This window comes from Artemia franciscana, chromosome 4, assembly GCF_032884065.1.
Source record: "Artemia franciscana chromosome 4, ASM3288406v1, whole genome shotgun sequence".
NCBI lineage: Eukaryota > Metazoa > Arthropoda > Branchiopoda > Anostraca > Artemiidae > Artemia > Artemia franciscana.
Window position 1 is genome coordinate 52974556 of NC_088866.1, and position 13702 is coordinate 52988257.

The 13702-nt window shown below is 38.5% G+C and overlaps 1 protein-coding gene across 1 annotated transcript in view; it reads right to left on the reverse strand.

Moving 5' to 3' along the window:
* Positions 1-457: 457 nt before the first annotated feature.
* LOC136026582 (X-ray repair cross-complementing protein 5-like) overlaps positions 458-13702 on the reverse strand; it is a 131970-nt gene continuing 118725 nt past the window's right edge. Inside the window, exon 5 of the mRNA XM_065703290.1 lies at positions 458-673. Within this exon, the coding sequence (XP_065559362.1) occupies positions 482-673 (192 nt within the window). The 3' untranslated portion in view covers positions 458-481. The remainder of the gene's footprint in view (positions 674-13702) is intronic.

Sequence of the window (13702 nt, forward strand, 5' to 3'; positions counted from 1 at the left end):
AAAAGTGAACAGAACATCCCTCTTCTCTTCTTTTATTATTTTAGTTTCTCTTCTTTTATTATTTGTTCCTATGTTGCCTATGTTACATTTTCAGTCTTTTCCTTTTCTTATGTTTCGGTTAAATGAAAATATTGCTTTTACGTATGTTAACAATGTTTACCGGTTTTTTAACCTTTTAACCGATTTTGCTTGACCTTTTTTTTCAGTCTGTTGTTTTTTTTTACCTCAAAATTCATAAATTTCAACATCATCCCTTTGGCCTTGTGATAGAAAATTTCTGACATAAGCATCTTATATATTATCTCAAAATACATTAAGTAATTTAATAACATAAAGTAAAATAAAAAAAGACAAAAATACTACTCAAATTTCCTGAATGTTTTTATATTGATTTATTTGTGACAATCTACTGCTTTGATTTCACCCCCCTCCTCCCGTCAAGGGTGTACCTGAGTGACTTACGACCCTATATCTACTTGGTTTACCTCACAAGTGCATATATTCCAACTGCAATTTGAAAATTTTCTCCAATTTGGAAATTTATTTTCGCCCTTGGTCTTCTTGATCGGGACAAAGTTACGACTTGGTTTAGCAAGGTATCCAATTTCCCTTTTACTGTTGGTGGTTTCCAAAGATTTTCACTTTCTTCTTCTCCAGGCAAAACGACCAAATCCTAAATACACCAACAACAGTAAAAATGAGATCTGATTGTCTACATCAGATACACCTTAATACATCTTAATACATATTTTACATCAGATACATCTATACACGTCTTAATAAATTAGAAAAATGAGGATTCACAATTTAATAAAAAAGGGGAAAAATAACAAAAAGCAATATAAAGATATAATACATTAAGAGACTTAGTTTCCTTTCGATGAGTATTTGTCTTTGAGAATCAACAGTTATTTAATTTCGAATTCTTATGGGCTAAAAGCGTTACCAAGTTTAACTAGTTAGTTCTGGTTATTTATTTTAACTATTCAACGTGGCAACACTGACAAAAATGTGGTGATGCCCCAAAAAATTACAATTTTTTAAATAAATAAAATACTAATCTTAGAAGTTTTTCGGAGTTTTTTCAAATATGAAGATGCCTAAGATGGATAAGCGGGGGGGGGGGGGCAAAAATGTTTATATTTTGATGTTCTAGATGCATGAAGAAAACAAAAATGTTAAAACAAAAATCTTATTTCAATTAATAGGTTGATATTTGACAAAACATACAACAGAGAAAATAAACTAGTGTCTAAGTTTTTTAATTCTTTTATTTTTATTGGTATGGTGGTTTTTGTTGTTGTTGTTTAGTTTTTTCTTCTTGTTCTTCTGTTTATTTTAGTGCTATTATTGAAAGGTATGTGTCGTCTCCCACTCTCACAGGCCAAAGAGCCTTTGTGGAGATCTAAAGTTTGAAAAAAAAATATCTGTTTCTTTCAAATAAATTGATGGATTGATTGAAATTCCTGGGAGAAATTTCTCAATTTCTAGAAGCCAACGAAGAGCTGAATAGAGAAGAGTTTATTCGAAAAATGAGTACAAACATTCAAATTTCCTTAAAATTTTCCCTGAATCTAATAGTTGATTAGGAATATAATCCCGGTTAAGAAAACAAATCTTATCCCAATTGGGACCCCACAGATAGTTAACGTTAATTCTTATTTTGCTACGTTAATATTTTTAAGTTAATTTTGACGGAGAAGAAGCTTTGTTAAATTCAACTAATTAGTTTTATTAATTAGTTTTATTGATTTAATATATTTTCTACATTTTTTAAACTTTTTGTAACGCAGACAAAACTGTTCAGGATTATTTCATTTAATATTTTAGATGTAATTAGAAGTAGTTTGATATTATAGCCCTGACAAATATGAAACAGACCCTCCCCTCCCAAGGAAAACTAAAGACAGAAGATGAAAAAGAATTGGAGGAAGCCTTGTAATTACTCAGTTTTTGGCTACAGTACATGCAGAAAGGCCAACCCTCTTGTCAGGGTGATTTTACCGGGCCAAAAAGAAGAGTTTATTAGAAAAAATAAATACACAAATGAAGCGAAAGCTTGCTTAGATATGAGAACTTATTAGTGTCGAAGAAGAAGAAGAAGAAAGAAGAAACAACGAAATTGTGGAGAAGAAAGAAAGGATCTGGAGGCACTCGGAGGCATTTTGAGATCCGAAGATCCAAATTTGAAAATCTTGCAATAACAAATCTTGTTTCTTGGTTTCTGGTTGCAATTACAAAAAAAAAACACATTTTTTTTACTGACAGAAAGGAGCGACATCAAAACTTAAAACGAACAAAAATTACTCCGTATATGAAAGGGGCTTTTCCTCCTCAACGCCCCGCTCTTTACGCTAAAGTTTGACTCTCTCTTAACTCTACTTTTTAAAACAGTAAAAAACCTTAGCCTAAAGAGCGGGATTCGAAGGGGGTGGACGTGCGTAAAACAATTCTCCTTGTTGCTCAGGATGGGGGACTGTAATTGTCATTTGTCGGGTTTTCAACCATGGTAACTCCAAAGGTACCGCTTTCATTTCGATCCGACACCATATTCAAAGGATTTTAGACTATTTCTTGAAACCACTATAAATTATTTTTGCAATAAACCTTTACTAGTATGATTAGCCAAAATGAGAGTTATCATTCATTAATGAGCTCCACGCATCAGTTTTTCTTCACTTGAGATTTTTTAACAGAAAATTTTATGTTTTCGGTTACTATGGGATTGAGTCCGTTCTTTACTAGGTTGCACCTTACGCTGCCGCCATAATTTCATCTTCTGTCTAAACACTAGGTCAAAGAACTCCCTAATCATTATGACTAAACCTGTACTCCAAAATTAGAATACCTATAAAAAAAAACCACGCTTACTTTCCATCGAAATGAAGAACGTAAGGAAATGGAAGATATAAGTGAGAAATACAAAAAAAAAAAAAAAAAAAAAAAAAAAAAAAAAAAAAAAAAAAAAAAAAAAAAAAAAAAAAAACAGAATCTAATGGAAAATACTGCTTGAATTTGAGACCACCCAGTCCAGCTTCTGAAACTGATGGTTAAGGCCCCATTTTTGGGGGGATTCAAAATAGTGAAATAGTTCAAAATAGTGAAATTGGTGTGTTCTTTTTAAAGTTACCTTAAGAATAGGTGAACTACTTAAACCCCTCTGCAAGGCCTCGAAAGTAATGATACCTCAGAGAATATTACCGGGGCCCACCCCCTTCGAATCCCGACCCCAACACTTTTTTAAACTTATCCAAGAAGCAAGTGTTTGTTACGTAGCAGGCGATTACTTGTTCACTTATGCAAACGTTTTCTTCAAGATTTCTTTGGTTACTAAGCTAAAGGTTTATAAACCTACAATGACCAGCGCAAAACCCAAAGGTTCCTCTAAAGTAAGGACATAGTCCAAATTATAAGAGCGCATTCATATAGGTTTTTTCTGCTTTACACACAGGGCCTTTGTTTTCGTTGTTGATTAAATAAAAAAAAACTAGTTTTTTTTAAACTGAAAGTAAGGAGCGACATTAAAACTTAAAACGAACAGAAATTACTCCGTATATGAAATGGGTTGTCCCCTCCTCAACGCCTCGCTCTTTACACTAAAGCTTTTAATTTTTTTAAAAAGTAGAATTGTGGCAGAGTCAAACTTTAACGTAAGGAGCGAGGGATTGCGGAGGGGACAACCCATTTCATATACAGAGTAATTTCTGTTCGGTTTAAGTTTTAATGTCGCTCCTTACTTTCAGTTAAAAAAACTAGTTCTTTTAATTTAATTTCTGAATGTTTTTGAATTAATGCATTTTTGATTTTGGCTCTCTGCACGTAAATTATTGAAATGAAATTTGAATATTAATTTTTTTTTGGCTAAATGGCTTTCTCTTAGTTTTGATCAGATAATTTTGAGAAATAAAGGGTGGGGAAGGAGGCCTAGCTGCCCTCCAATTTTTCGGTTACTTAAAAAGGCTACTAGAACTTTTAATTTTTAACAAACGTTTTTATTAGTAAAAAATATGCGTAACATAAGAATTAACTTACGTAACATACTTTTATATTCTTATATTTTTATTATGTGTACGAGGGGGTTTGTACACTCGTTAATACCTCGCTCATTACACTAAATCATAAGTTTTGTCCCAATTCTTTAAGAATGACCCCTGAATCAAAAAGGCCGTAGAATAAATAGTTGAAATTACTAAAAATACTTTAGCATAAAGAGCGAGGTATTTATCTCCTCCTAAATACCTCGCTCTTTATGCTAAAGTATTTTTAAACCCCTCATATGCGTAATAATCTCTGTTCGTTTTAAATTTCAATGCTTTTCCTTACTTTCAATTGAAAAAACGTTTTCATGTTAATTTTTTCATTGTTTTTTTTTTATAGTAATGCTAGAAAATCCTGCGCCCTTTTCATTGAATTTTTCTTCCCCCATGACATATTGCTCCAAGGAAAGATCCTCCCACATAGCCCCCTCCCATCAACCCCACCCCCAAACAAAATCAACCTGAAAACGTCTGTACACTTCCCAACGATCATTACTATATGTAACCCCTGGTCAAAGTTTGTAACTTGCAGCCCCTCCCCCAGGGATTGTGGGGGAGTAAGTCATTCCCAAAGACATAGTTATTATGGTTTCGACAATGCGGAACAAAATGGTTATCTAAAATTTTTAATCCGTTGACTTTTGGAAAAAAATGAGCGTGGGAGGGGGCCTAGGTGCCCTCCAATTTTTTGATCACTTAAAAAGGGCACTAGAACTTTTCATTTCCGTAAGAAAGAGCCTTCTTGCGACACTCTAGGACCACTTGGTCGATACGATGACCCCTGGGAAAAAAAAAAAACAAAACAAACAAATAAACACGCACCCGTGATTTGTCTTCTGGCAAAAAATACGAAATTCCACATAGGAGCTTTTTAAGATAGGAGCTTGAAATTTTTGCTGTAGGGTTCTCTGATACGCCGAGTGCGATGGTCTGATTTTCGTTAAGATTCTATGACATTTAGGGGATGATTCCCCCTATTTTCCAAAATAAGGCAAATTTTCTCAGGCTCGTAACTTTTGATGACAAAGACCAAATTAATTGAAACTTATATATTTAGAATCAGCGTGCAAATTCGATTCTTTTGATGTATCTTTTAGCATCAAAATTCCCTTTTTTAAAGTTTCGTTTACTATTGAGCCGGGTCGCTCCTTACTACAGTTCGTTACCACGAACTATCGTGGTTCGTTACTATCGTTACTATATTCGTTACTATAGTTCGTTACTATCAAACAGATAGTAAAAAAAAAGGATTTGCTGTTATTTCTAAGAGCAAAAGGCGAGCTGTTACGTGAACCTATATTGATTTTTCATGAACAAAGACGATCCGTTATACTAGAGTTTGTTTTGCGCAGTATTATATTGCACTAATATGTTATATGGTGTTATAGTACACAGGATTATTATTGTATAGTACACTTGTATGTCACGTAATACAATAGTATACCTGTTTTTTTACGTAATAGGGAATGTTTGCCTATGTCGTGAATGACTTAATCTTGCGTGACTACTTAGATTTTTTTCGAATGAAGTAATTTCACGAGAGTTGTTAGAGCTCAGGGATTCATGGGGAACACCCGTTTGTAAATGAGGACGGCATATAAATGGGAGTTACGTAATATCAGCGCACACATGACCGTTGCATGATGACGGTGCACACGTGGAATTATAAGTAATACTTTAAGAGATGTTTTTTTCCTTCAAGAATTAACTTTCTTTAAGACGTTTTTACTTCAAGATTCCTTTTCTCTTTCAATGTGTTTTTTCGGGAAATTTTCTTCAAGATTGTCCCTCAGGGAACCAAGATCTAAAGATTTTTGTCCACTTTAGGAACTAAATTTAAGACCAGAGATTTACCCCAATGGAACAGTGCCTTGGATATATGGACCAACAAGCAGTTAATGTTACTATATACCGAGAAATAGATTTTACGTGACAAGCTGTTCCCCACTCGAAGTATTCTCTGTACAGTTTCTACATGGATCTAGAAACTTCAGGCATAGACCTGTGGATTATAACCCATAGGTTTTTGTCGGCTTTAAGAGTCAAATGTAATAATCGAGATTTCCTTTAATGGAACTGTAACCTGGACAACTAGACCAAGAAGCAATTGATGTTATTATGTCCCGAGAAATAGATTCTACGTGACAGGCTGTTTGCCCGATCGAAAAATTGTCTGCACAGTTTCTCGACCGATTAAGCAATGGATCTCCTGTTTCCAATCCTTTCCCCTCGAAGGCAAGCAAGTATCCGGGTAATTGACGCCAGCGTGGCACAGCGTGGCTACCCGATGGTACCCTCTGGTACCCGCCTTCACCGCTTGAGCGTTATTGATGTTTGAATATCCCAATAGATTTTTTTTGACAGTGAAAACCTGCCATTGTAATATTATATCGTGATACTCTGTGGGAATTCACGCCATCGTGGTACTCAATGGTTGGCTTACGGCACCCTTTCGCGTGCATTATCAAACCTAAAGTATTTTCAGATATTTGAACTAAAATAATAACAGATTACATTAGAATCAAAGGAAAATTGTCAATTCCATTTCTTGTGATGACTCCTAGTAATTGGCACAAACGTGGCACAATATCCCTAAAGATATTTTTTAGTTAAACATTGGAAACATACCATTTCATTGTCAGATCGTGATGGCCCAAGGCAATCCACGCCACCATAGCCCTCAAAAAATGGCGCGCGTCAGGTGCACAAACATAAAAAGACAGGCACGGAGCCTAGCAGAAACAAAGGCATGGTGAGAGAGAGAAAAAACACGCATACACACCGTGTCAAACACACAAACAAAGACACAGAGACAGGAAAACACAGAGTCGAACACACAGGAACGGTCAGAGAGAGAGAGAGAAAAAAAAAACAAAGAGTTAGACACAGAAACACAAAAAAGCACATAGACTGGCAAACACACACTCAGATACAAAGGAACGGTGAAAGAGAGAAAAAACAACAAAACACGCAGTTAGATACACAAACACAAAAACAGACACAGAGACATGAATACACACAGTCAGAAACACAAGTACGATGAGAGAGAGACAAAAACAAACGCAAAAACAGAGCCAGGTACACAAACACGCAAAGATAGGCACAAAGACAGGCAAACACACTGTCAGACAGAGAGACATGGTTAGAGGGAGAGAACACACACAAACACACGGAATTAGACACATACACGCACTAAGACAGTAAAAGAAACAGGCAAACACACAATCAGCCACAGAGGCACGGTGAGAGAGAGACAAAAACAAACGAGCTCAGAGAGTCAGACACACAGACAGGAGCAGAGACATGCAAATACACAGTCATACACACAGGTACGGTGAGAGGGAGAGAGAGAGAAAACAGTCAAACACACAGATTCAGCCACACAAACACATACGAATAGACAAAGAGACAGGCAAAACAAAAGCACACTGAGAGACAGAGAAAAACTCATGCAAACACGAAGAGTCAGCTAAACAGACACAAAAAGACAGAGACAGGCAAACACATGTGCACATTGAGGGAGAGAGAGAAAGAAAGAGAGAGTCAAACACATACAAATACAAGGAGTGAAATACATAAAACACATAGACAGACACAAAGACAGGCAAACAAATAATCTAACACACAGGCACAGTGAGAGAGAGGAAGAAAAACACACAATCATACCGAGTCGGATACACAAACAAAAAATGATAGACACAGACACAGGCAAATACACAGTGAGACATATAGGCATAGCGAGAGAAGGAGAATAGCACAAACACACAGAGTCAGATACACAAACACAAAGACAGGCAACCATACAGTCAGACACAGAGGCACGTTGTGAGAGAGAAAAAATCATAAAAAAACATAGTCAGACAGACAGGCACGGCGAGAGAGAGACAAAACGCACACAGTAATAAGATAAGTCACTAGATAGTCAAAGAGACAGGTGAACACACTGTCAGACACACAGGCATGGTGAGAGATAGAGACGAAGCATAAAAAAACATGGAGTCAGAAAAAATAACACACAAAGGCAGACACAAAGACAGGCAAACAAACAGTCAGACCCGTAGGCATGGTGAGGTAGAGAGACAAAACACACATAAAAATACACAGGGTCAGGCACCAAACACATAAACACAGGCAGAGAGACAATTAAACATACAGTAAGACACAGAGGCACAGCTACAGATAGACAAAAAACACACGAGCATGCAGAAAACAAACACACAAGAGAGAGGAAGACGAACACACAGAAACAGAGGTGCGGTGAGAGAGAGACAAAACATAAACAAACACAAATAAACACGACACAGAGAAAGGCAAACATACAGTCAGACGCATATGAAGGCAAACACACAGCAAGAAACAGAGGAGTAGTAAGAGAGAGAGAGAGAGAGAGAGAGAGAGAGAGAGAGAGAGAGAGAGAGAGAGGGAGAGAGGGAGAGAGAGGGAGGGAGGGAGAGAGAGAGGCGAAAATAAACACAAATACATAGAGACAGACAAACAAACACAACAAGACAGGCACCTGGACAGAAAAACACAGACACGGTGAGACAGAGAACCAAAGCACATAAAAACACAGAGTCACAAAATAAGTCACTAGATGAACAAAGAGACAGGTAAACAAACAGTCAGGCAAACAGGCACGGTGAGAGAGAGACAAAACACACAAAAAAAATACAGAATCAGACACACAAAAACGAGGGAAGAGACAGGTATACACACAGTCAGACATACAGGCACGGTGAGAGAGAAAGACAAAACGCACAAACAAACACACAGAGTCAGATAAAAAAAAATACAAAAAGACAGGGACAGAGACAGGCAAACGTCGTGCCTGAGTGTTTAACTTTGTGTTTGCATGTTTCTGTGCAGGTCTTTGTGTGTCTAACTCATTGAGTTCGTGTGTGTTTTCGCCTCTCTCTCACCATGCTTTTGGGGATGAGAGTGTGTTTGCCTGTCTCTGTGACTGTCTTTGTGTGTTTCTCTGCCCAACTCTGTGTGTTTTTTCTCTCTCACTGTGCATATATCTGACAGTGTGTTTGCCTGTGTTTGTGTACCTGGCTCTGTTTTTGTGTTTGTTTTTGTCTCTCTCATCGTGCCTGTGTGTCCAACTCTGTATGTTTCTGGGGGTTTCTCTCTCTCTCCCCTCTCTCTCTCACTGTGCTTGTGTGTCTGCCTTTGTGTGTTTTTGTCTCTCACTCCCACCTTGCCTGTGTGTCTGACTGTGTGTTTGCCAGTCTCTGGGTCTATTTTTGTGTGTTTGTTGATTAGCTCGGTGGGTTTTTGTTTCTGTCTCTCTCTCTGACCCTGCCTTAAGGCTGACTGTTTGTTTGCTTGTATCTGTATCATTGTGTGTCAGACTCGGTTTGTTTGTGTGTTTTTCTCCCTCTCTCTCACCGTGCCTGTGCATCTGATTATATGTTTGCCTGTATCTGTGTCTGTCTTTACGTGTTTATGTGTCTGACTCTGTATGTTTCTATCTGTTTTTTTTCTCTCTCTCACCTTACATGTGTGTCTGACAGTGTGTTTCCTTGTCTCTGTGCCTGTCTTAGTGTGTCTGATTCTCTGAGTTCACGTGTTTTTGCCTCTCTCTCACCTTGCCTGTGTGGCTGAGTGTGTGTTTGCCAGTCTATGTGCCTTTTTCGTGTGTGTTTGCCAGTCTATGAGCCTTTTTAGTGTGTGTGTGTGTGTCTAACTCTGTGTTTTCTCTCTCTTTCACCTTTCCTGTGTGTTTTACTGCATGTTCGGCTGTCTCTCTGTCTGTCTGACTCTGTGCTTTTGTGTGTTTGTTTGTGTCTCTCTCAACAAGCCTGTTTGTCTGACTGTGTGTTTGCCTGTCTCTGTGTCTATATTTGGGTATTTGACTCTAAGTGTTATTGTGTTTTGTTTCTCTCTCTCTCTCTCTCACACACTCTCTCTCACCGTGTTTGTGTGTCTGGCTGCGTGTTTGTTTGTCTCTGTGTGTCTGACTCTGTGCGATTATGTGGGATTTTGTCCTTCTCATCGTCATTGTGCGTCTGATTTTATGTTTGCTTGTCTCTGTATCTGCCTTTGTGTATTTATCTTGCTGACAGTGTGTTACGTGTTTTTTCTTTCTCGTGTTCCTGGATGTCTGACTTTGTATTTGCCTGTGTCTGTGGCTGTCTATGTTTGTTTTCTCTGTGACCGAACCTGTGTGTTTGAGGGTGTGTATGCTAGTCTCTGTGCCAGTCTTTGTCTTTGTGCGTCTTACTGTACGTTTACCTGTCACTGTGTCTATCTTAGTGTGTTTGACTTTAAGTGTTTGTGTGTTTCTGTCTCACTCTCCGGTAGTACCAATGTGTCACAGTGTCGGTTTGCCTGTCTCTGTGTCAGTCTTTGTGTGTTTGTTTGGCTGACTTTTTGTGTGTGTGTGTTTTTCCCCTCTGTCTCACCTCACCTGCGTGTCTGACTGTGTGTTTGCCTATCTCTGTGTCTGTCTTTCTGTTTGTGTGTCTGACTGTGTTTTCTTTGTCTCTCACCCTGCCTATGTATCCGAGTGTGTGTTTGTCTGTCTTTGTGTCTGTGTGTTTACGTGTCTGACTCTGTGTGCTATTGAGTGTTTTTTTCGTTCTCTCTCTCTCTCCCTCTCTCTCTAGCCATGCCTGTGTGTTTGGTTGTTTCAGTGTCTGTCTTTGTGTGTTTGTCTGAAACTGTGTGTTTCTGTTTTTATTTTTGTCTCTCTCTCTCTCTCTCTCTCTCTCTCTCACCATGCCTTAGTGTCTGACTGTGTGTTTTCTGTCTCAGTGTCTGTCTTTGTGAGTTGGTTTGTCTAACTATGTGTGTTTGTGAATTTCGTTGACTTTATCTCTCTCACCGTACCTGTGTCTCTGACTTTGTGTTTGCACGTTTCTTTGCCAGTATTTGTGTCTCAAACTCTATGAGTTTCGTTTGTGTTATTGCCTCTCTGTCATCGTGCCTTTGGGGCTGAGCGTGTTTGCCTGTCTCTGTGACTGTCTTCGTGTGATTCTATGTTTCTCTCTCTCTCTCTCACCATGCCTCTGTCAGATAGTGTGTTTGCACATCTATGTGCCTGTTTGTGTGTACCTGGCTTTTTTTGTGTTTGTTTCTCTCACCGTGTCCAACTCTGTATGTTTGTGTACGTTTCTCCTTATCTCTCTCTCTCTCTCGGTGCCTGTGTGTATTTTCGTCTCTTGCTCTCACCTTGCCTGTGTGTTTACCTGTCTCTGGGTCTATATTTGTGTGTTAGTTGTCTAGCTCGGTGCGTTTTTGTCTCTCGCATTCACCTTGCCTGTGTGTCTTACTGTGCGTTTACCTGTATCTGGGTCTATATTTGTGTGTTTGTTGTCTAGCTCCATGGGTTTCTCTCTCTTTCTCTCTCTCTCTCTCCTCTCTCTCTCTCTCTCTCTCTCTCTCTCTCTCTCTCTCTCTCTCTCTCTCTCTCTCTCTCTCTCTCTCTCTCTCTCTCACCGTACCTTAGTGTCTGACTGTGTATTTACTTGAGTCTGTATCTATCTTTGTGTGTTTGTGTGTCAGACTCGGTAAGTTTGTATGTTTTTTTCCTCTCTTTCACAGTGCCTATGTGACTGATTATATTTTTGCCTGTCTCTGCGTCTGTCTTTGAGTGTTTCAATTTGTTCTCTCTCTCTCTCTCTCTCTCTCTCTCTCTCAGCGTACCTGTGTGTTTGCCTGTCTCTATGTCTGTTCTTAAGTGTTCGTGAGTCTGGACTGTTTTCTCTCTCTCCAACCGTGCCTGTGTGTCTGACTGTATTGTTGCATGTCTCTGTGCCTTTCTTAGTGGGTCTGACTCTGTGAGTTCGTGTCTCTCTCTCTCTCTCTCTCTCTCTCTCTCTCTCACCGTGCCTGTTTGGCTGATTTGTTTTTGCCTGTTTCTATGACTGCCTTTGTGCGTTAATGTGTACAACTCCGTGTGTTTTCTCTCTCCTTCTAACCGTGCCTCCCTGTCTGACAGTGTGTTTGCCTGTCTCTGTGTCTGTCTTTGTGTTTATGTGCCTTGCTATGTGTTTTTCTGTTTGTTTTTGTCTCTATCTCTCTCCCTCTCTCTCTCACCATGCCTTTTTTTCTGACTCTGTGTTCGCTGTCTCTATGTCTGTCTTTGTTTGTCTAAATGAGTGTTTCTCTCTTTCTCTCACCGTTCCTGTGTATCTGAGTGTGTGTTTATTAGTCTAAGTGCCTTTTCGTGTTAGTGTGTCTGATTCTCTCTCTCTCTCTCTCTCTCTCTCTCTCTTACCCTCCCTGTGTGTTTGTCTTTATGTATTTCTGTCAGTGTGGGTCTTTTGGTTTGTGTTTGACATGGTGTTTATGTGTGTGTTTTTCTCTCTCACCATGTCTGTGTATCTTCTAGTCTCTATGCTTGTCTTTTGTGTTTGTGCACCTGATGCTCACCAGCTATTGAGTGTCATGGTGGTGTAAATTGCCTTGGGCCATCCCGCTCTGACAATGAAATGGTATACTCCCAATGTTTAAATCAAAAATATCTACAGGGATATTCAAATGTTAGAAAATGCTCAAGTAATGACGACGGGTACTGGAGAGTGCCATTAGGCAGGCACATTGTTCTACGTTGCTACCAATTGCTACGAGTGATCACAAGAAACGCTATTGAGAATTTTCCTTCGATTCTAGTGTAATCGGTTATTTTTTAGTTAAATATCTGAAAATACTTCAGGCGTTATAATGCACGTCAAAGGGTGCCATAAGCCAACTATTGAGTGCCACGGTGGCGTGAATTGCCATAGATTATCACGATATAATATAAAAATGGTATGTTCCCACTGTTCAAAAAAATATCTATCGGGATATTCAAACATCTGTAACGCTAAAGTGGTGATGATGGGTACCAGAGGGTGCCACCGGGTGGCAACGTTCTGCCACGCTGGCGTCAATTACTAGGAGTCATCAGAATGAACACTATTGAAAGTTTTGCTTTAAGTTTAAACTATCGAATTCTAATGTAAACCCTTATTTTGGCAGGACAATGTCTGATAATGCTTTAGGTGTAATAATGACAGCCTGAGGAAAATGCTTTAGGTGTGATAATGCACACCAGAGGGTGCAGTAAGCCAGCCACAGTATGCCACAGGTTGGAAATTTATAGAAAATAATACCAACAAAGAATGAACAAAATATGGAATTAATTACTTTATTAATGAAAATTGTATGTACGATAAAAAGTCCGTGTCTTACAAAGCCATTTAAGAATAAAGACATTCATTCTCAGACATTGAGTATTGTCTAGCTCGTGTTAGAAAATTAACACATCGTAGCAATAAGGTGTGTCTAAAAGACAAAAAATCAATAGCATTGGGGTACTTGCATGCCCACGAGGGGATATGATTGGAAACACGCAATTCATGTTTAATCGATCGAAAAATTGTGCAGATAATTCTCCGAGCGGGCAAAGAGCCTGTCACGTAGAATATATTTCTCGGGACATAATAATAATAATTGCTTGTTGGTCTAGTTGTCCAGGGAATAGTTCCATTGGGGGAAATCTAGGATCTTACATTCGATTCCTCAAGCGGACAAAAACCTTTGGATTGTAAAGTTTCCCAGAGGAAAAAATCTTAAAAGAAAATGTGTCGAAGAAAAAACACGTTCAAAGAAAAAAGGTAACTCGAAGGAAAAAATGCCTTGAAAAAATGAAATCCTGAAAAAAACATATGCTAAGG